The sequence below is a fragment of the Megascapheus bottae genome, chromosome 5 (assembly GCF_031878675.1).
Source record: "Megascapheus bottae isolate mThoBot1 chromosome 5, mThoBot2.hap1, whole genome shotgun sequence".
Classification (NCBI taxonomy): domain Eukaryota; kingdom Metazoa; phylum Chordata; class Mammalia; order Rodentia; family Geomyidae; genus Megascapheus; species Megascapheus bottae.
In genome coordinates, this window is record NC_143513.1 from 13,267,866 (window position 1) to 13,290,624 (window position 22,759).

At 33.8% G+C, this 22,759-nt stretch overlaps 1 protein-coding gene across 8 annotated transcripts in view; it reads right to left on the bottom strand.

Annotated features, from left to right (window-relative positions):
- The window catches only part of Dgkb (diacylglycerol kinase beta), a 624,803-nt gene that overhangs the window by 379,508 nt on the left and 222,536 nt on the right, over window positions 1–22,759 (bottom strand). For all 8 annotated transcript variants that reach the window (XM_090332713.1, XM_090332719.1, XM_090332717.1 and 5 more), the window contains 2 exons: window positions 17,468–17,541; window positions 13,488–13,562 (listed from right to left, as the gene is read on the bottom strand). In XM_090332713.1, the coding sequence (XP_090188839.1) occupies window positions 13,488–13,562; window positions 17,468–17,541 (149 nt within the window). The remainder of the gene's footprint in view (window positions 1–13,487; window positions 13,563–17,467; window positions 17,542–22,759) is intronic.

The window sequence follows — 22,759 nt, forward strand, 5'->3', positions numbered from 1 at the left end:
GCTTTTATGTGCATAAATTACATATATACACATATAAAATGTTGAAAAATTTAATAACTGATATGACAAATATAAGTTATTATTTAAGGGCTGAGTAACTGATATTAAATATTACAAGGCAACTTCGGTTTGTACTGAACTTTTACACAAGGCTTCCACCAATCAGCCCAAATGAAAATGGGATCCTTGAAGTATGTGTCCTGTAGGTAAACTGAACTTTGTTTATAAAAAATAGGAGATTCACACTGTCTAACCAGAAGAGGCTTAATTTATCTGAACAAAAGTGATAAGGAAGTCTCTCTCTCTCTCTCTCTCTCTCTCTCTCTCTCTCTCTCTCTCTCTCTCTCTCTCTCTCTCTCTCTCTCTCTCTCCTTAAAACTTAGTAAGGGAAGTTAGCTTGAAGAGGAAAAGTCCTCCTTCCTCATTTATTTCCACTGCTTCTTTCAGCCCTCTTCTGCCAAGAAAGACATCCTCATCTACTCTGCTCATTGGAACACTTCCTCTTTTACAAGAATGAAGAATTGGTCAATTATGGAATAATGACTAGAAGCCATTTGGATTTAAAAATTTGTTGTTATTTTGTTTTTTTATATTTAAAAATACAAATCAATAGCCAAAATCTGCATTATAATTTGAGCAAGGTAGTTGAAGTCAGTATTTATATTTAGTATTAACACCTAAAATACAACATTGATATAATAGTGTTGCTCAGATTGGCTTTCTACTTAAATTCATGCTGTGATTCTAATGTTCTATATTATCAATAATTAGGTAATATTTAATTGTGTATGCATCAAATAATTTCACTGAGTTAACTTAGAATATTATGCAAGGAGATATTTTTGAAAGAAAACAAATTGGCATTCTTTAAAGAAAAGAAGTTACTTTGTATAAGATCCATTAGGAAAAAAAATGAACTACAAACTGGCATACATAGGTATATTCTAAAATATTGTCTTTTGTTAAGGGACTTTCTAAGTTATATAACACCCACACACATTCTATTATTTAACGTTCATTTATGAATTGTGTCAGGAACTGATCACAATTCAACATATTTAAATGCAACTTTCCTTCATCTCACTAAATTAATTGAGGGTGGCTAAAACAATCTAATAAATTCAGGCCACTGTGATATGCTTTTTGAAGGCAGTAAATATAGACTAGATGCAAATAGAATTGAACTAAAAATGGGCACATATGATTACTTAAGCTTGCACAAGTTTTAGTTAGCTGGTAAATATGAAGACAGTTTTTAGCAAAATTTCAATAAAGTGTTAGATAAAAAAGAAGGATAAATGAAGCTACTAGGAAAAAAAAGATGAAATTCTGGAAAACACAGAATGCTGATAACCATAGGTTTAAGTAGAAGAAATATTCAATAATTTTTGAATATGTATGTGTGTGCTTGTCTGTGTGTATTTCTACAAGCATGCATAAGGAGCATTTAATGTTATAATTATGGTGTGTGTGTGTGTATATGTGTGTGTGTGTGTATGTGTGTGTGTGTATGTGTGTGCTGATCTTGAGGCTTGAATTTAGGTCCTAGGCACTATTTCTTAGCTTTCTTTTGTTGTTGTTGGTAATGGGGCTTAAACTCTGGGCCTGGGCACTGTCCCTGAGCTCTTCAGCTCAAAGCTAGAGTTCTGCCACTTGAGCCACAGCATGGCTTTTGGCTTTTTCTGTTTAGTGGTATCAAGTATTTGAACTCAGCACTTTGTGTATCCTAAGCAACCAGACTACCACTGGGTCCTGTCTTAGTTTCTTTTGATCAAGGCTAGTACTCAATCACTTAAGCTACAGCCCCAATTTCTGCTGTTGGGGATTAATTGGAAACAAGAAAGTCAGGGATTTTTCTGCCCCAGGGTCTAGCTTCAAATTGTGATTTTCATATCTCAGATCTCAGATTTCCTGAGGAACTAGTATTACAGGCATGAGCAATGAGAATCTGGGTATTACGGTTTTTTTAAAAAATGGTAAAATATAAATGTTTCTTTGGCCTCAATTATGATTCATGTTCCTGGTAATACCAATTCAAAGCCTACATAGTCCTTAATTTAGTAGAAATCATGTTTCATAGGTTTTTTTTTTTTCTGTGGGTTATAGGGCTTGAACTCAGCCTGGGCATTGTCCCTGAGCTACCACTCTACCCTTGAGCAAAGCCCCAGTCCCTGTTTTCTAGAGGTTAATTGGAAATAAGTCTCAGGTCCTCTTGTGCCCAGACTGGCTTTGAACCTTGATCCTTAGATCTCAGCCCCTTGAGTAGCTAGGGTTATAGGTATGAGCCACCACATCTGATGAAATCATGTTTTCTTAAAAATGATTAGCTACACCAAAATATGAAATCAGATGATCATCACAAAAACAAATAATTGTTATATTACTGCTGAACTTCATAAGTGAGTTCATGACAGCATTTTCACCTTCACAAAACTTTATTGGGGTCAGTGAATTGAATAAATTCAGATCATTGAGAGATGAAGTGATTTTTCTCCATGAAGTATTCCTTACAAAGATAATTTTCCTCCATTTTTACAGTTATTCTCCTGGTATCAAAATAATGGCAGTGTTTACTTGCAAAATACGGAAGAAAACTTAGAGAGAACGTTGAAATCTTAAAGAGGTAAGTAATCCGAGTGAAAAATCATTTTTCCAAGAGTGGTCACCAAAGAACTTCCCATAGCCAAGAGGATTGCCTTTGGATGGAGAATGCAGCATGAATTTTGAAGAAATGCTGATATTCCCCAGCGCATACAAGTGAGTGGAATCCTCATGGCCACTGCAATCACGGGAGCTCACAGGCAGGACGCCACCTGTGAAATTTCATCATCAAACCTTTGTACTAAACACTAAAGCCAGAACTACTTCATTTGAAAATATTTTCAATTTTGAGCGGTTTAATTGAACACCTAGATGGTGAGATAAAATAAATCATTGCAAGTCATGAATACTTGCAGCCGTCAATTAAAATTTAAAGAAAAAGAAAGCACCATGGAAAAGTACAGAGCTCTGTATCGTATTTTTACAGGCTTACTCACTGTCTTTTGTTCACACTTAACCTGTGTATGTAATGATTCAAGCAAATAAAACCTGCAGGTAATACCAAGAGTTGTACTATCACAGTGAAGAAGCCTGGCCATCATCTTGCTGAATATTATGAATGAACAGAACCATTCTAGGGGTGACTGAAGCTTAATAGTTAGATATGTTGCCAAAAGTGTCCAGAATGCACTGATTCATTCATAATAACTTGAAACAAACTAGATATATGTTGGATTCAATGAGGACACTTTTATCCTGACCCTGTTTAGGCCCCTTCATCTGATCCAAGTTACAGACATCTAACTAGACTTCCTGCCACCAAAAAATGCATACTGTTACTAAGTACAGCGTACTCTGTGATCCTATGCTATATATTTCTGTGTCTTTCTTCAGTCTTGTGGCATGTTGGGGTCCAGTTCTAAAGTCAAGATTGGTGTCCTAGTGTAGTACCAAACCTATGACTGGACATTTAACCTATGGTTCTCCACAATTACCATTTATACTTTCACCTGGTATATTTGAGCTTTTTTGCCTAACTTGGGTGATGTGAGGAACAGGCTCACATCATAGGCATAATAGGTATGCAGATTTTTCAAAAGAAGCTTCTACACAGTGTGTGTGGAAAATATTAGAAAAAGTTTGTTTATGATTATGCTACAAATGTGATGAACTTATACTAAAGAAAAATGTGTTCCTGGACACATGTCTTGCACATTGCTAGAGAATAAGTAGGAAGGTTGCCAAATGAGTCAATATACTGTATTGCAAATACAACAATTAATAATATTTACATTAAAATGCATAATTCATAGGCAAATGTTCAATTGTACTGGATGAGGCATACACACAAAAAATTTTCAGTTTGTTCAATTGTTAAAGTCACAGTAATTATGATATAGCCTATAGGGTACTTTTTCTTGTCTATACTCTGTTAGTTCATCCCTGCCTAATCTATTTAGAACAATCAAATCAGGCAAGGTAGCTCAGACCTGTAATCCTAGCTACTCAGGAGGCTAATATCTGAGGATCGAGGTTCAAAGTCAACCCATGCACCAAAATTCATGAGATTCTTATCTTCAGTTAATCTCTAGAAAACAGGAAGTGGGGCTGAGGCCCAAAGGGTAGGGTGGTAGCCTTGAGCTGAAGAGCTCAGGGACAGTGCCCCACATTTTGGATATTACTTTCATATGCATTTTTCATTAAAATGTGAGGCTATGAGGTTAGAATATGTTTAGTTTTTCAACATAGTTTGAAAATGCTGTGACTAGTTCTAAGCATTTGGAATCCACTGGACAAATATATGTTATATTGTTGCATTGCAATATTGTGGTTATATTTATTGTTACTCTTTCACTTCTAATTACTTTCTGTATTATTATTTTATTTGATTGTGAATCACCTAATTCCCTACTATCATTTATAATTAAGCTACATTTTTAGGTTAGTACATTTTGAGTTTTATATGGTTTTGAGATAATTATTACTGTGAGTTTTCTCTATTCATAATTCATAAGTATTTAGTATCTTTGGAACAGTGATAAGGTTGTACCAGGAAATTTAATGTTCAAAATCAGATAAATACAAAATTGCAAATAACCAAATTTTATTAGGAACTTGGCTTTTGTAGAGAACAAAACCAGAAACTGGTATTTTTATACCTAAGAATTATCAGCTTCACCAAAACTAGTTTGTGAGTAGTTACTATGCTTTTTTTTGCATGTTACATAAGAAAACTATTAATCTGTCATTTTAACAGGGTTTCCGTGTGGAAATGCCTTGTGATATTGCTATCATCATACAATTGTCATTCATATAACTTTTCTCATATTTTCCAATATATAGTTCCTCTATTGTGTCCTCATAGCTAACATTTTAGTGGTTCAATGATATTTACTCCTGTTAATATATATAATTATAAGATGTAAGTTACTCATTTTAAATATTCTGGCAATATGCTTTGTGACTCCTAAATAGTATTATGTAGGTCTGTAATCTTCAATTTATCTAACTCTTTTCCAAACAATAAAGTTCAGATTGTTCCAACATAACATCATGATGCATTTGTTAGTATAAGTAAAAGCAACTAAGGAGTTTCATACTTCCAGTAGGAGCACATAGGAAAGTGTCTATGTGATTTCAGCTGCTGCCATGTTATATTCTAAATTCCATTGTCAACCATTCCAGAACAACCCCAAACAGTCAAAATTGAAGTTACATAGTTAATTGGGAGAGAACTTGCTGCATCATCTGCACTAGCAACCTTAAAAGGGGGTGAAGTGGGTGATTCATTTTAACATAAGTACTGTAGCAGATTTTCATAGTTTTTGTATAGTTCAAGCACAGTTGGGTTGAAATCTGATGGACATATTTTAGTCTTTTGAGGATTTTGCTCATCTCTCTGACGTGATTTCATAATAAGAAACACATGCTAAAGTCATAAGCTCTGATTCAAAAGGGATTTTATTTAAATAACAATATGGTGGAAATTTGTTAGATACATGACATTTTAAATTAGGAAAGTACCAACATCTGTGAAAGCTGTTATATATCTTCTAATTTTTACATTCATTTTAAAAGTATTTACCCCAAGGCTTTATTATTAAAATATGTTTAATAATTAGGATATATAAGATTATAGTTTAGTTGCCAGATTTTTAATTTTAAATTGTATATATTTTGTATTTCGTGGGGGTGAGTAAAACTAAACATTTTTATCAAGCATTTTCTATTTTTAAGAACAAATCAGGACAAAGGTGAACCAATGTAACAGCAATATTCACAAGACAGTATTTTGGAAATAAACTTTGCAACTTGGGAGGGGCTGGGAGGAGGGAAAGTATGAGAAAAACATGAGAAGAAGCAACCATGTTTGAGTAGTAATGTATTCATTTCCTTATTATTTTTACTATGAAAAAATCAGTTCACTATACTTAATTATGAATGATATGGAAACGAAAGAACTTTAAAAACTATTATAATTCATTTCATTTCAATAAATACTTCATATTTTGTATTTAAACTTTTAAAAGATTATAGAAGAATAAACCATCTGTAGTTTCTTGATACTTGGAGAAGGGAAAAAGCAATGAAAGAAGTATATACACAACTTGATATTAACTTTCCATAAGCTGCACAAGCATATGGGATTTTTATGCAAGTGAAATGTGCATATTTATTACAATGGTGTGAAGGAATGGCAGTCTTATCCTCAAAGACCAGAGTGCAATTTATATTTCACGTTAGATCTTTTTCCAACTAACTTATACTTCCAACTAATCTTTTCAAATATATAATAATAAGTACCATCACAATGGGGACAACTATGTTATAGATACTAGGTCACTTACCTTAGTGACCAAGTATAGTGTCAGTAATTTATGAAAACCACGGTATTATTTTTAATGAAATGTTAGCAGCCATTAGAAAAAATATGTCATTTGAAGGGAAATGGACAGAACAAATCATGTTAGGTGACATAAGCCTGGGTCAGAGAGAAAAATGGTGGATGGTTCCTCTCATATGCTGAAGCTATATTTAAATACCGTTGGGCGTGGCCGGGAGTTTGGCCTAGTGGTTAAAGTGCTTGCCTAGCATGCACGAAGACCCGGGTTCAATTCCTCGGTACCACATACCTAGAAAAAAGCCAGAAGTGGTGCTGAGGCTCAAGTGGTAGAGCTCTAGCCTTGAGAAAGTCCAAGGACAGTGCTCAGGCCCTGAGCTCAAGCCCAGGACTGGCAAAAAAAAAATACTGTTGGGCATGATTAACTGTACAAGACTCTAGGTATTCACACATAGTGAGAACAAAGGACAGTGTTTTAGGAGAAGATTCCAAAGAGGTAATACCTCTGTGCCTCCAATCATATAAAGTAATATCTATAGAAAAGTATAGTAGGAAATGGGAATAAAATGGTTGTTTTGAATATGTGTCCTGTTTGGTCGTTTGTCTGTCTTGAGGGGTGGCACAGGAATGAAGAGCAAAGGATGAACAAATGCAGCAGTGATACTCACTAGATTCTATGATGAGAATAAACTATACAACTTGTGGTCGCTGATGGGAGGGATGGGAGGGGAAAATTGGAAGAGAGGAAAGCAAGGGGTAGTGTTGTCCAATAAGAAATGTACTCATTGCCTGACTTATGAAACCATGATCTCTCTGTATATCATCTTTATCATAACAATACATTAGAAAAGAAGCATCTGTTACATTCACAAATGATATTACTATTACATCATGGCATCTTGTATAAATATTAAAAGAAAAACAAGCAAATAAAAGAATGCATGATTGGAATAAGAAACATAATTGTATATAAATAAAAATGATACATACATGGGATATCTCTTGTTTCCACCTTTAATTATAGGAAATCATGCTATTAGATAGAATTGTGATAGGCTTTTCAAATGAAGTCTCTAAACAAACTGACTCACAGCAGGGTAGTCATTTGACCAAAGATTTTTAAGAGATTCAAATGACTAGGTCCAAATATCAAGTATTCCAAATGTATCCACATTGTGAGTCCTAGCCAATCTCTAGTTGTAATTTCATCACAAACCTATTTATTTCATGGCATTTTCTTCATTCTGGTTTCTTTTATATGTTGTTTTATTTTGTGCTTTTTGTTTGTTTGTATATTTATTTGTTACTTTTGTTTTATGGTACCTGCGTTTTAACTCAGGTCTTTTTGCAGCTTAAGCAGAAACCCTATTGCTCAAAACATACCTCCAGATATTTTTTTTCTGATTATTTTAGAGATAGGGACTTATTGTTTTTCTCCCTTGGGCTAGCCTGGAATGACAAACCTTCTATTTATACTGTTGATGGTAATAAATATAGTAGATATAAGATGCTTAATTAGAGAGAAGGGATTGTAAAATATATATTGGTCTACGCAGTCCTTTAAAACTAGGATCCTTATCATCTCAGTCTTCCATGTTGTTGAGATGAGATGTAGGCATCATCAAACTTAGCTTTGTCCAGTGAGTTACAAATTTGAGAACTTTTATTTTTCCAAGTTGGCTTTCAACTTCGTTTTCCTAATCTCTTCCCAAAAGTAGCTATGTTACTAGGAATGGGCCATCACACCTGGCTCACCGTTCTATGTCTTAAGAGGAAAAAAAAACAACTAAAATAAATGTGTTTTTTTCTAGAATAAATAAGGAGTCATAGGGGTTTCTCTTGTGGCTTTCAGTTAAATAGAGAATAACGCAAAGAGAAGAGGTAATGCAGTTTGAACTGAGGGTAGTATTCAAGCAATAGAAAATTTTGCCTGATATCCAAGCAGCATAATGTAGAGTTCAGGAAACACTATAGTTCAATAAAACCTATTAATAATGTGACACTTCATCAAATACTTAAGAAAGGACATGAAGGGAACATTTGCAAGTCAATTTCTCTGAATGGAGCTGTGGTTGGGACAATCAGTGCTGCAGTGGAATAGCAGGCAGAAATCATTCTCAACCATTCCACTGAATACTCAAAACATGTTGGCAATGATGATAATGATGAAAGGAATGGATCTGAATTTATCTTCCATAAGAGGGTAGCTATGGATGCAATCACAGGAGCAAGTTAGATTCACGATGTTACTGTACTTTGATGGAGCTAAGTAAGCCATAACTAGATCCTTAATGGAATGGAATGGGACCTGCAGTTGATCTTTGTTGTGTCCATTGGATTGGCTTTTGATACAAATGATGCTGTTGTCAGCAGTCATTTCAGGTGATTTATTGAATGTTGATGCAGCCAGTATTTCTGGCTCCTTCAGTCTTTCTTAGAAGACCATGAGTTAGTGTTTGTGGGACTAAAAGTTATTTAAAAATGTTTTATTAAGGAAAGCAGTTGGTGAGATAGAATATTGAAATGGCTTTTAGAAAATTCAGTCACTGAATCAGTGGGAGCATCTGAATTTGGTAAAATTCAAGAACTGTGGATGGTTCACTGAATTATCTAATGCAACCTTATTTGTATCTGAACACCTGATTTTGAAGCTGTAAAATAAAGCCTTCACTTGCACTTACTATTAACCTATGATCACCCATTCAGGTGTGAACTTGGTTAGGCCTATATAGTTTTCCATAAAGGATGGTTTTAGATGAGATTAACACCCCAAATCGTAAACTAAGTAAATCCTTACATAAAGATGGTGTGTCTCATCTAACCAATAAAGACGTGTGTCGATCAGAGTCTGACACTTCCATCAGTGAGAGAAAAATCCTCCAAAGGAAAGGGTGCTTTGTAGATTTGGGATTGACTTGATGCCATAATAGCATGAGCTAATTCCTTCAAAAATTTCTCACTCCTTTCTCTCTTTCAAAGATAGGTATGAAAATAGATAAATGATGGATAGATAGAAGATAGATGCTAGAAAGGCAGAAGGATGACTGACAGGTGACAGATGGACAGACAGAGATAGACACAGATAGATAGATAGATAGATAGATAGATAGATAGATAGATAGATAGATAGATAGATGATAGATAGATAGATGTTGGGGCCTGGTCGCCGTCTCTGGGGCCTGTTCACCATTCTGGCTCAGTGGCCATTAAAGGGCTTAGGCCACGCATTCCTCGCATGCCTCTCTTGAAGTATTTCCATGTATGTGACTCAACTGAACTCTCCAGCGTGTCCTCAGCCCACGTACTTTCCTGCACTGGTCCCAGTATTTCAAAACCTGAAAGTTTGTCCTGACCCTTGTGATATCACCTTGGCCTTTTTCTATTGGTTTCTTTTCCCTTTCCTACCCTTTCTTTCCCCCACAGTATATAACTAAGTGCCCAACACAATAAATGAGAGATCTGCTGAGCTTTCACAGCTGTCACAGCTCCTGGCTCAGTGTTGTTTTTTCCCCCAGTTCTTGGGGAGGGCTGGGTTATCGATATTTGCCATCTCGCTCAGCCCCTTCTGACTACAGGCTGGCCCTGGGTGTCTCTCTCATACTGGTGTTGCTGGAGAGCAACAGATGATAGACAGATAGATAGATAGATAGATAGATAGATAGATAGATAGATAGATAGATAGATAGATAGATAGAGATAGATAGATAGATAGATACCAGATAACTGATAGATAAATAGAATTTCTCTGGAAAATACAAATATTAACTAATACTTGCACATTTGAACATTTTGTTTCTCATCTTGGTCTTCAGTCAAGTGAATTAGAAGATTTAAAACCAAAGAGAAAAAAGCAAGAGGGAGAGAGAGAAAAAGAGAGAGAGAGAGAAAAGAGAGAGGGAGAGACAAGACAAAGACAGAAAGAAAAAGAGAGTTCTTACAAGAGACAAAATCACTGACATTGAAATAGGATCTTCACACCATTTGATAAACAGAAAATAAGATTTTCTCTTATTATTACCCAAGGAAACTAGTTTGTTGCTGAACAATGGTAAGGGAGAATGCCCATATGGAATTTCTACTCTCATCTTTGATTTAGCCATTATAGCACAAGTTACACAGAGAAACAAACAGTTTAAAATCTTAGTGGTGCAACACTATAGACAATTTCAAATCATTCTTTTTTTAAACATTAGGGTAACTAGACTTTCTTACTTTCTGAATCAAGATAAAAAGAGTTAATATCTAAAATATAGCAGGTCAATAATATGGAAAATACTGCCCACATCTAACATGAGAGAAAATCTATACATGCCAAGACTGTGGCATGCCAAAAAAACTTTTTGTCCTTATCAGAAAAATAAAAACACTGAAAATGTTTGGAATCAATTCTTTTTAATAATTGTTGAGGCTTCTATTATTCTCATAGTTTGTGTAAAATTTCCCAGATTCTTATCATTCCTGAGACAACATTTTTCATTCGCTAATAATGTAGTGAGCAGCCTCATGATTTTCTAGTAAATTTTATTTGGATTATTAACTGTAGTACATTTCTTTTGTTTATTTAAAATTGAACTTTATAATTTATCAGAAATGGGCCAACAAAAATAAGAATATTTTTCTGCTATCAAATCACAGAAAAATAGAAGTTACTGAGATAGTCAATAGTAAGAGAATTCAGAATTATATACAGTATCTTAGAAAAGTTTATATAACAAGTTGGAGATCCTGTCATAACTTTGAGAATAATATCATATTAATAATTTTGCCCATTGCAGTTTATTCTATGAAAATGTTTGAATGAATTTTCCAAAAATGCATAAACAATATTTATTAATAAATGAGAAACAAAGACTAATTAAGTATTTGCCACTGAGAGAATAATGAAAATACTTATGGATTATCATGAAGTTTTTAGGATCAATAAAACTATCAATATCTTATGAAATAAAAATATTCTCATATGGGGGCCGGGAGTTTGGCCTAGTAGTAGAGTGCTTGTCTAGCATGCACAAAGACCCAGGTTCAATTCCTTGGTACCACATACATAGAAAAAAGCTGGAAGTGGTGCTGAGGCTCAAGTGGTAGAGCTCTAGCCTTGAGAAAAATCCGAGAACAGTGCTCAGGCTCTGAGCTCAAGCCCAGGACTGGCAAAAATTAAAAAAAAAAACAAAAAAATATACTCATATGGTTTGAAATAAAAGCCTCATGGAAAATATAGAAATATATTCCTAAATTATGTAAAATTCCATTCAATATACTTAAATATGTGAGATCAATAGATACACAGACAGCATATATATGCATTAGGATTTTTGAGAAGGTACCTAATCACAAGTGGTGAGAAGTGGTCATTGTTAAGATGGAATTGGTAACTTATTTTCAAAGTAATATTCCCTTTATTGTGTGTGATTTAGAATTATTTTATATACAGATAAACCTTTCATTTTTATATATTAAAATGAAGAATAAATTGGGTGTCTAAATTGGGACAGAAAGGCAAATGTGTTTGCAGTACATACTTATTTTAGTGGCCATAAATAAAGAACAAGAAATCAATGCTAAAATTAATATTAAAGTGTGTCTACTTAGGGCAACAAAGTAGCCATGTTATCACTATTCATCGATAAATGTTACTGTAAGTACTATTGATAATGCACATTTATTAAGAACACACCATATACCTTGTTATACACTACACAATCATCCCATTTAACTTCATAACTATTGTGTGAGACCAAAAAATTTCTCATTTTACATACAAGACAAAGAAGGGACAGAGGTTAAGTCATGAAGCTAATATCCACAAAGTAAGTAGACACTGAGTTTAGCTAACAGGTACAAGGAAATCCTGACTTGATTGAGTTTGTGGGCATCTTCAGGAGTATTGGAATGGTGGCTTTTGAATGTATAACTTACGAGTCCTACAAAATAAGAGCTACTTCTCTGACTTAACATGGCTTTATTAGCTTGGGACTTCCTGACAGTGTCTCTCCTAGCTGTTTGTCTGATCAGTAACATCTAGGATTGGTGTGTGGAGCTAGACAAAGCTGACACTCAGGGCTGGATTCAGTGGTGGGTCTGTAGAAAAATATTCCATAGGTCACTGCTCACCATTGGAAAGCTGCCCAGTGGGTCAGAAGTGTCCAGAGGAAAATATGAATTCAGTTAGGGAAGACTATACTAATTAGTTGTCTTTATTAACATTTATTTAACATAAGACATAAGCAGTGATTCAGAGTGAACTTTTTGTATTTGGTTTCTACTTAGTGAAAATGACGTGGAAGACCCATTTTACATCATAATGCTTATTTGTGTTTGTTTCTTTCCTAATTTTTGTATCAGAACATGCACACAGATTATACAGCTCCTCTCTTATCTGTCTGGTTTAAGCTTACTTTCATGTTGATAGAAAAAAAGGTCAAAGGAAAAAAAAGATAACACTATTCCTTTAACTAGGTACAATTAATGCTCATTTATTTGTTGTGTAATTTTGGCATCAAAAATACAAGGTTTATATTGAAAAGGTAATTTTATTTTACATCTTACTCCCTTCTAACAATAAAACATATTTTGAGAGTAAGATTCATTGGATTTTGTAACTAGTAAATAAAAATATTACAATTTCTTTATAACAAGTTTTCTTTTGTTCCATTTTTATAATAATTTAGATCTCTCCTAAGACAGTGCTTATACAAAAATTCATTTAGAGTTTCTAGATAGTAAATAATCTCCAAAAAATTGTCCTAGGCTTTGTTAGTTCTCTCTATGTTGGACAGCGGATCTTGTACACTTAACACGTAAAGGAAATGAAAGTTTGCCTTCCAAGATGGCTTGGGAGTATAAGCACGTGCTTAGTGTGTTTCCAAATGTGTGGTTATTACTAATATTAATTACATTATTTTAAATATTTATAAGGTAGGAGGGACTATTTGAAATGACTTGTTGGCTATTTTAGAAAGCATTGTAGTTTCTTTTTTGTGTAATTGATATCTGAAATATTTATGTACTAATCTAGCTGCTTGTATTCCAATAACAGATTTAGAGATGTCAGTTCATTTAGTAACTATTATGGAGTTAAGAGTAATGTTACTACTTGTGCTCTTACCCTGGCATTGGTCCATTTCCAGCAAGGCTGTAGACCTGACGAGGATTTAGTAGATACTGGAATTTTCTGTAAATTCTGTAAAGGAAAAAATAGGGAGGAAAAAAAGACATTTAGTGATAATCAATAATAATTATTCACCAAGTAATATTCTTTCATGGTTGCAATAAAAGATGTTTGGTAATTTTTTTCCATTAATAATTCAAGAAATATAACAGCTCCACAGGAAGAAATAATACTCAGAAAAGGACTTTTCTAAAACAAATTCTAAAACCATTCTAAAGGCAATGTAGTTAAAAGTTCCAAATAATGTTGCATTCTAAATGTGCATGCCTTTAGAATATGCTGTAAATCCCTTGTAAATATTGTCTGTAAACTGAATGTTTATATGAATTTTTTGTCATTAAAATTATTTAATGACTTCTCTTAATTGACAGACTATATTGTGAATATATTCTTTCCATACATATTCAGTATATTTATTGGAACAAAATTATCTATCAACTATAAAATGGGATTGCACAATTTTAATCTATATTATTTATTTATTTACATAGGGAATGTAGCCTCATCATCCCTAATCATATCACATAAACCATGATTGTCATCTATCATTTAATAAAACAGCTACATTGTCAAACCTCAAATATTAAATGATTATTTTTTTCTGAAAGAAATATGCCTTTAAAAATGAGCCAGGAATACTTGCAAACATACAGATATTTATATGGTTGGAATTCTCAGAAAAAAATATTAAAGTAAAAGGATATATTTGGCTTTTAGAGGTGGGTTTACCTATCCACCTAGACAGAATATTATGTATTTTATAAATATATTGATACAATATTTATTCATAGAAGTTCTAAACTCAAAAAAAAACCCCAAATACACTTTCTTGGTCTTGACTTATTATATTACCTATTATCTCAAGGGAAATTTAAAAGAAAACCCCATTAGGAAACAATCCCATTCTCCTTTGTGAGAAATGCCTGCCAGTGATAGGTATTCCTACCCACTCCATGATTGCAGGCATCAATTCCTCTCACCAACAGTCTATGATTCTTCTGTTTCTTTTTTGAGACAATTTATCATTATGAAAACCAGTTTGGCCTGGAACTCTCATTCCTCCTGCCTTTCAGATGTGGAGATTTTTCTGAGTGTATCCCCACAGTTTGCAGCTCTATTACATTCTTAGCAATCCAGGGCCATCCTTCAACTGTGTAAGTGCAGCCGTGGTGTCACCATGATGAAACTGTTGCAGTCAAGTCATTTACATCAGGGAATATGATGGACATAGTCAATCTTTTGTTTCTCCCTGTAGATTTTAACCTGTGCAAAAATCTTCTAAATTGATTCTATGGGTTTTCCATGAATCTGTCTTTCTCCTTCATCTGGGGAACATCTACCTATGTAGATGGTGTTTTGTCTCCCCAAACTTCCACCAGCACTTTTAATTGTTCTCCTTTAACATATGGTATCATAATGCGCCTTTGTATTGCTTTACCCTCCATACCATTGTGTCTAATGTCTTTCTGGCTAGCATAGATTGGGTTTGCCCAGGGTGTGACTGATGAATCAATCTGTAAACATTTTCACACATGTTGGCTCTCCTGGAACATTCTTGTGAATATACAATTGTATTGCTTTTATCTGCATAGCTAAGCCAATAACTCAAAAAAAATTAAGGGGAAAATGGTAAGTGAAATCTGGTGAAAGATGACTCAATATAGAGGACAGTTTACACTTATATTCCTACCATTGTTTTAAAACATATTACACAGTCACTATGTAAGGGATAAAACACAAGTTACTCAGAAACCAGAAGATTTCAAATTAACTACACTCTCCACATTAGATTTAATTATCTTATGACTTCAGTGTCTCTCTATCTGATTTTTTAAGTTAGAGAAAAAATATAGTAAAGTAATGAAAAGGAAGATATTCAGAGTTGTTTTACATGATTTATGCTATCATAATTGAGAGCAATGCATTTTCCTTTGAAATTACACTTTTAATTTTGATTCCATTAAAACTTCATTTGTCTTTGGTGCCAAAGGCACATTTAAGCCTTGTCTAATTCACTGTGCAAAGTTTACTTTTTGTAAAAAAAAAAAAAATGTGTGTGCTTTGCTTTATTCCTGTGCTTTTAGTCAAGAATTATTTTTTATTATAGTGGCCCAAGTTTTTCTCTTTTTTTCTATTTTTTTTTCTTGTGCTGTTCTTTTTAATGTAGTTTTAGGCTACACATTTAAGCTTTAAATTTGTTTTCAGATTTTTTTTTAAACTGGTGAAATGCAATTTCATTGTTTTACATGTGAATCAGTTTTCCACCATCATGTACTTAAAATACTATCCTTGTTTTAATGCAGTCTGTTAGTAACTCTGTTGAAAATTATTTGTGATGCAATGGGAGTATACTCCTAAACTCTACTTTGTTCCATTTGTCTTTATATATGTATAAGCAAATAATCCTAGTTCCATGTCTTTAGGTTAAGAGGATCTTTTCAATTTCTTTTCACAAATATTTCACAATTATTTTTTGCCAGTCTGGGGCTTGACTGCTAAGGGCCTGAGCACTGTCCTTGGGCTTTCTCAAGGCTACAACTCTACCACTTAGCCACAGCGCCACTTCCAGCTTTTTTCTATGTATGTGGTACCGAGGAGTCGAACCTGGGTCTTCGTACATGCTAGGCAAGCACTCTACCACTAGCCAAACTCCCGGCCCCATATTTCACTAATTTTACTGGAGAGATCAGTGATTCTAATTTGTACCTCATTTTATCATAGCTATTACAATTAGCATTGCTTCTTGATTTCTATTTTAGGTTATTCACTACGGACATTTAGCAACACAACCAATATTGTTTCATGTTGAACATGTACCCTGAAATTGTGTTGAATTAATTAATTCTAATACGTTTTTTGAGGAATGCTTGGGGTTGATAGTATATAAAATTATGCAGTCTGCACATAGTGATGAGATAACTTCCTCTTTTCTAACTTAGTTGTCCTTTATTTGTTTCTTTTGCCCGAGGCTCTGGATAGGATTTTCTGTAGTATGTTGAATGAAAGTGAACATGCTTTACTTGTTCCAGATCTTAGAAAATTTTCAGCTTTAACCTGTATGGTAGGTTGTTAGGTATGGCATTGATCCAAATACAAAAGGGTTTGTTAAAGACTCTCTTCTTTTGTAGTACATCAAATTTTTCTTTAATGGTAACCTTCATGATTATTTTGGATACCTTTTTTAAAATTAAATCATTGATATAATAATGAAGGTTTCAGTATTGAGTTTGATGATAATTTACTTATTATTATTAAGATCAAGTGTGGGGACATCACATCAGGAAAATGGGCTCATTTCCTGGTCTTGAGATCCAACCTGCCTATTACCTGCTTAGGAGGCTTGGCTGTGGTTTGTGATGTAAAGTAAAGCTACCTCTAACTCTGGAATTGGCCCTGCCGCCCTCTAGGACAGCACTCCCCTCCCCCTGATAGGCTCCTGCATCCTATACCTACCCATTGTATTTTCCCAATACCGAGTGTTGCTTTGACGAGTCTCCCTGGCGGGTCCTGAGTGTCTTCCCTCTCGTGAGGGAGGGCTGGGTGTGGGCTGCCAGTCCGCCCTAACCTTTCTGGGTCTAGTCTTTGTCCTGGGTGTTCTCTCTGTCCCTCTTGCGGGTCAGGAGGCAAGAAGGACTAAAAACTCCGACAATCAAGGACACTAAAGTCCATGAGATTCTTATCTCCAATTAACTACCAGAAAACCAGAATGGATTTGTGTCCCTGAGCTGAAGAGCTCAGGGACAAGGCCCAGGCCCAGAGTTCAAAATTCTTATGACCGAGGAAAAAAAAAGACACTTCTGTATATTGAACACTTATATTCTTGGATCAGATAAAAATGAGTAGAAGTGAGCATTTTCACTCACATTTTAATTTTACTTTTACATTTATGGTACAAAAATAAATGTTGAAAAACATACCGTTCTCCTTGCTTCCCACCACTTTTGGGGTTCACAAAGACTAAAAGTGGGTGAGTACCAGGAATAGGAGTGATCTAGGAAAAAGAAAAGTTAGATTTATGGAAAAACTATTAGGCATATGGCATATGATTAGTAGTCTTGCTATATCCATGTCATGAATTACCAGTTTGTCACACCAGTAGGGTCACCTCTTCTACACAAAGAGGAGATTTAGATGATATTTATAATGGTTAGGAGATGAAAACCAAAGTAACAACAGTCGGTTAAACAGAATAAAAGAATGTGGAGGAAAAGAAAGCTTTTCTTAATAAAGAATATCCTCAACTTAGAAGATTGTGGATACATTTATATAGTATACATCTCTAGTGTATTAGACACTCAATAAAAATGTGTGAGACATATTCCCAACAAAAAGTCTCTCTCTCCAGACTTTGATGTTTTCTTTCCTTGCTTGGTGTATGGACTACTAATTTTCAGGTTAATTTACTCAATAATATTAATTTGTAATACATTGCTCTTTCCTCACTAGACAAGAATTCAGTGCTTTGCAATTCTATTCACAGATCAGTTGACATGTATCTCCACCTTTACTACATCTTTATTTGTAGACAAGACAAAATAAGCCTTAAATAATGGGGTTCAAGTTGTATGGGAGAAATCTACACAACACAAACAAATAAATAGTAGAAGAATGTGGCATGAAAGGAAATAAAGTGGAACATGTGAGAATATTTCACATACTTTAGCAAAAGTGACAAAGAATTCTTATATTTTACCTAAATTCTAAGATTTAAGTTATTTTGAACTGAAGGTATGGCAGATACATATCATCTAAGTTAAACATACAAAATACAAACACATTCCCACATGCACCTCAGATAAACAATGCTTGATGCAAAACATTGAAAATATTTTAGATAGAAACTGTGTGCTGCTGATGATACTCTCTAAATTTTAAGGTGAAGTTTTAGATAAATGTGCCTTTTTAAAAAAAATTTATTTCCAGTCCTGAAGCTTGAACTCAGGGCCTGCGCACTGTCCCTAAGCTCTTCAGCTCAAGGCTAGCACTCTTCCACTAGAAGCCACTTCACCACTTCCAGAGGTGGGAAATAAGAGTCTCAGACTTTTCATGCTCAAGCTGGCTTTGAACTACAATCCTCAGATCTCAACCTGTTGAATAGCTAGGATTACAAGTGTGAGCCACCTGTGACAGGCTATAAATCTTCATTTTAAAAGTATATTTCCATTACCTGTAATGGAATGATATTTTTCCCCTAAAAAGTATACCTAATTATCTAATAGGATAATAAAAAATAATACTTTCACCACCACTTTGTGACCTTCCTTTTTGTTTGCTTAAATAATAAGATAATGTATTCTGCCAAGGAAACGTCCTCCAAATATTAACAGAAATGACATGTTTCTAATGAGGACAGTAATTTGAACTATTACAACTATCACATAAACTAAACAAGAACATGGGAAAATATATTGTTAATTTTTCTACAGTTCTCATCTGCCTCTTGGTGTAATGCATCATTGTCTCTATTTTAGTTTCTTTGTTAAGGCAAAGACATATTCTTTCCAAATTTGCCTATGGATCAGGAGGAAATAGTATAAGTTGGTTCCTTCTACAGAAACCTCCCAAATCTTCCCTTTACCAAATGTGTCAAAAAATTAATGCACAGCAATTATCACTATATTGCAGTCATTGTCGTATTTGGGTAAGACCTCCCCTCTTCCTACATGCAAAATGCAAATAAAGAGTCATCAAGAATATCCGTATCTGAAGAAAACTCTCCAAATTCCTTCATTTCTCTTCTTATTGTAAAACTGGAACTCCTAAATTTACCATATGCAAAAAATAATGTAAATATATGTAATCTATGTGATAGTATATATTAATGTGAACTGTTATTGCTTATTAAGTAGAAGTGAGATTATCTAGGCAAATAGTTTCTTGGCAAAGTATTAACCTGAATTCAAATACCCATGAATGTAATTTTTTCTCAATTTTCCATTTTTCCTCAAAGTCACTATACCTCACTATATGAGATGATGTACACAGTCTACCCAGGTTTAATATTTGGATTTCTTTTGTAAATACCTTTCAGGGATATTTATGTATGGAATACTAAAAGGCATCATTATAATTATCAGATAAAGCATTGATCACATTACCAATCATATTCTAAACTTGGTATTAAGAATAAATAAATATCTCACTAGAATAAGTTGTAGCATGTGAAGTATCACAAAATTGTAGTTAGTGAGATGAGCAGATCAAATATGCTACAAAGTAAGAAGAGAATTTTAAAAAAAATTTAGAAAAATATTATTACAAGTGATAAAGCCAATTCCTTAATATGGAGAATGAGGAATAACAAAAACCATTTAGCAACATTTTCTTAAACATCCCATTATCACAAACCAGGCTTATGAAGTAATACAATATAAAAATAGTATAGCGTATCATAGATTTGTGCCCACAGGCACTTGATCTAATGGAATCATTTAATGTGTATTATAATTCACATTTAAGAAATGATATGTGATTAAAGGAGACTTAAAAAAGGAGACTCAGGGAACAGGGGTTCAAGGCACACATAGTGGTGTTTAGATTACAAATGTAAGAGTTGAGGCAAATCTGGCATGTATTTTTATGCTCATTCAAGAAGTTTTAAAGTCATACTAACAGTTGCTACTATAAAAGGAAGGCCCAACTATCTGAGTAAGTCTGAGTGCCAAGCAGAGACAGGATTCTCATTTTGAAAGCCAAAGACCTGCAGTAGTACATAGTCATTTGCAAGTCTGACAAGTTAAAAATAAACAACTACTGAGTTCGGCAGTAGTCTGGAATATGCAGCAATATCTTAGTGGAAGAATTTACTATTGGATCTCAACTGTCATATTCTCTTTTTCCTCAAGTAAAGAAACTCTAGTCATAGAGTGAAGTAGCAAGCTTTCTCCCTCCTTCCATCAAATCTATATTTTGGTGCTTGCTGTTACTCATAGATCTTTTGATGAACTTTAAGAACTTGGAACTTTGACCACTTGGAACTTTGAGGTACTGGTGGCGCATGGCTATAATTATAGCTACTCAGGAGCCTGAGATCTCAAGATCATGATTTGAGCCAGCATGGGCATGAAAGTCCATGAGACTGCACTGTGGCTCAACCTGGTAGAGAGCTAATCTTAAGGGACAGAGACCAGGCCTGGAGTTCAAGCCCTACAATTGCAAAAAAAAAAAAAAGAGAGAGAGAGAGAGAAAGAGAGAGAGAGAAAAAGAAAGAAATTGCTACTCTGCTGCTGTCTCATCTCCATGTTGAGTATACCTGAATATGTGAAACCTTATTGATTCATACAATGGTATAGTTTAATAGAGTGAATTTAAAGAGTATGACTTTAAGGAGAAGAGACTAATTGTAGATTTTATTTCAATTACTGCACTGTACATATATAAATATGTGTGAGTCTATATATATAAGTATATTTACATATATACATACACGTATATACATACAAACACATATTTAATTCAATAACAGTTATATACATGTAACATGGGTTAATATATTATAAATATAATAGGTTTATATATGCCTATACTTATCTATATATGCCTATATATGTGTATATAAAACTTAAGATTTTGAAATTTTTTGACAATCTAAAATATCACTGCCCAATTTTATCTGTTGTTCTTCCTGAATTAGATCTACGGGTTGATTGGCCAGGTCTGTAGTTTCCTTTCAATTACTAATATCAGATATAATTTTTCTCAAACCATAGTTACCCAGACTTTTCACCATCTCAGTCAATATGTCAGCCATGTTGGTGATGTCCTTTAATTTTATACAAATGCTAACAATACATTGGCATATCTTGATGGATCTACCCATTTTACTATCTTTGCAGTAAAAAAAAAACAACTTGTATCATACTGCCTCAAGGTCATTTTTGTGATTATCGTCTGACATTTCACTATCCAACAATCTTAAATCAGAAATTTAATTCAACTCATGTCATTCTTTTTAACTTTCGTCTTCTCATGTCATCTCATGCACAACAAGCTAAAGTTCTTATTCATGTTCTCCAGTATTAGAGAATCTAGATCCTATGACATCTTTCAATTTTGTTCTACTAAATTCTGACTTGTCCACATATTTCTTTCCTACAGTTCTTAACTTTAAAATTTGCTGGGCAAATACACACGTGTTTGAAAGTTACCCATTCTGACTTATCCACATGAGTAACTGCCTCACTCGTTCTGTTTAATTCAGGTATCACTTTATTGACCATCTTACTTAAATACAGAAGACTCCAAATTTCAGCTAAGACATCTTATCTTCCACAGTTCTTTTTGTAGCATCATTTATGATCTAACATTATTACTTCATGCATTCCTTAAGATTACAGAGATTAACTCTGAAAATAAGGGAGTAAAGACAACATTGATGATAATAATTTGATCTGAAAGAGTCAATAGTACTGAGGGTACTAAGAGAACAAGGAACACCCACCCACACTGATACATATCAGTCAACAAAGGAATTGAGTTCACATACATACTGTGCAGTTATTCAGTGCATATTAGTTTGTTTGATTTATAACCCTGGTGTTTACAGACAAAGAAAATGAGAAATAGGAGTAGAGAAAATCGAGTTTAGTGAAGGAGACAATGATACAATTTTAGATACTGAGTAAAAAAATCTTGAATCAAACATATTACAAACTAGATTCTTCAGTTGTCCAATGATACTTTTATCTGGAAATGTAAAATAATATATAAACAGATAATTCAATATTTTCCAGTTTAAGTAATTGTTTTGTTTTTCCTCTTATTTTTCCACATATAGAAAAGCAATCCATATATCTGTATCACTTGTATGTTAAAGAATTATAGTTTCAATTACATTTGGTCATATGTATTAAGTGTAAACCTCTGGTGTGAGCTCTGACAAAGACAGAGTGCCTAACTACAGCTATTTGAAGTCCCCTAAGATTTGGGTTAATTAATGAGACTCATCCTAAGGTTATACATGATCTATTACTTCCTCTAATTAGAAATAATAATCCTGATCATTATACTGGTTAGCTGGAAAGAAGTAAGATGAATGTGCGTAACTATGATTAATAGTCTTCTTGAAGCAGTGTAGACCCTCTGTCACAGAGTTATATGCAAGCTGGGCTGCAACCCAAGATTGTTCGTAATCTAGAATTTTAAAATTCATATCAAATTCAATTTTTGATAGATATTTTTACCTTTTTAATAAAAAAGGAATTTTACCT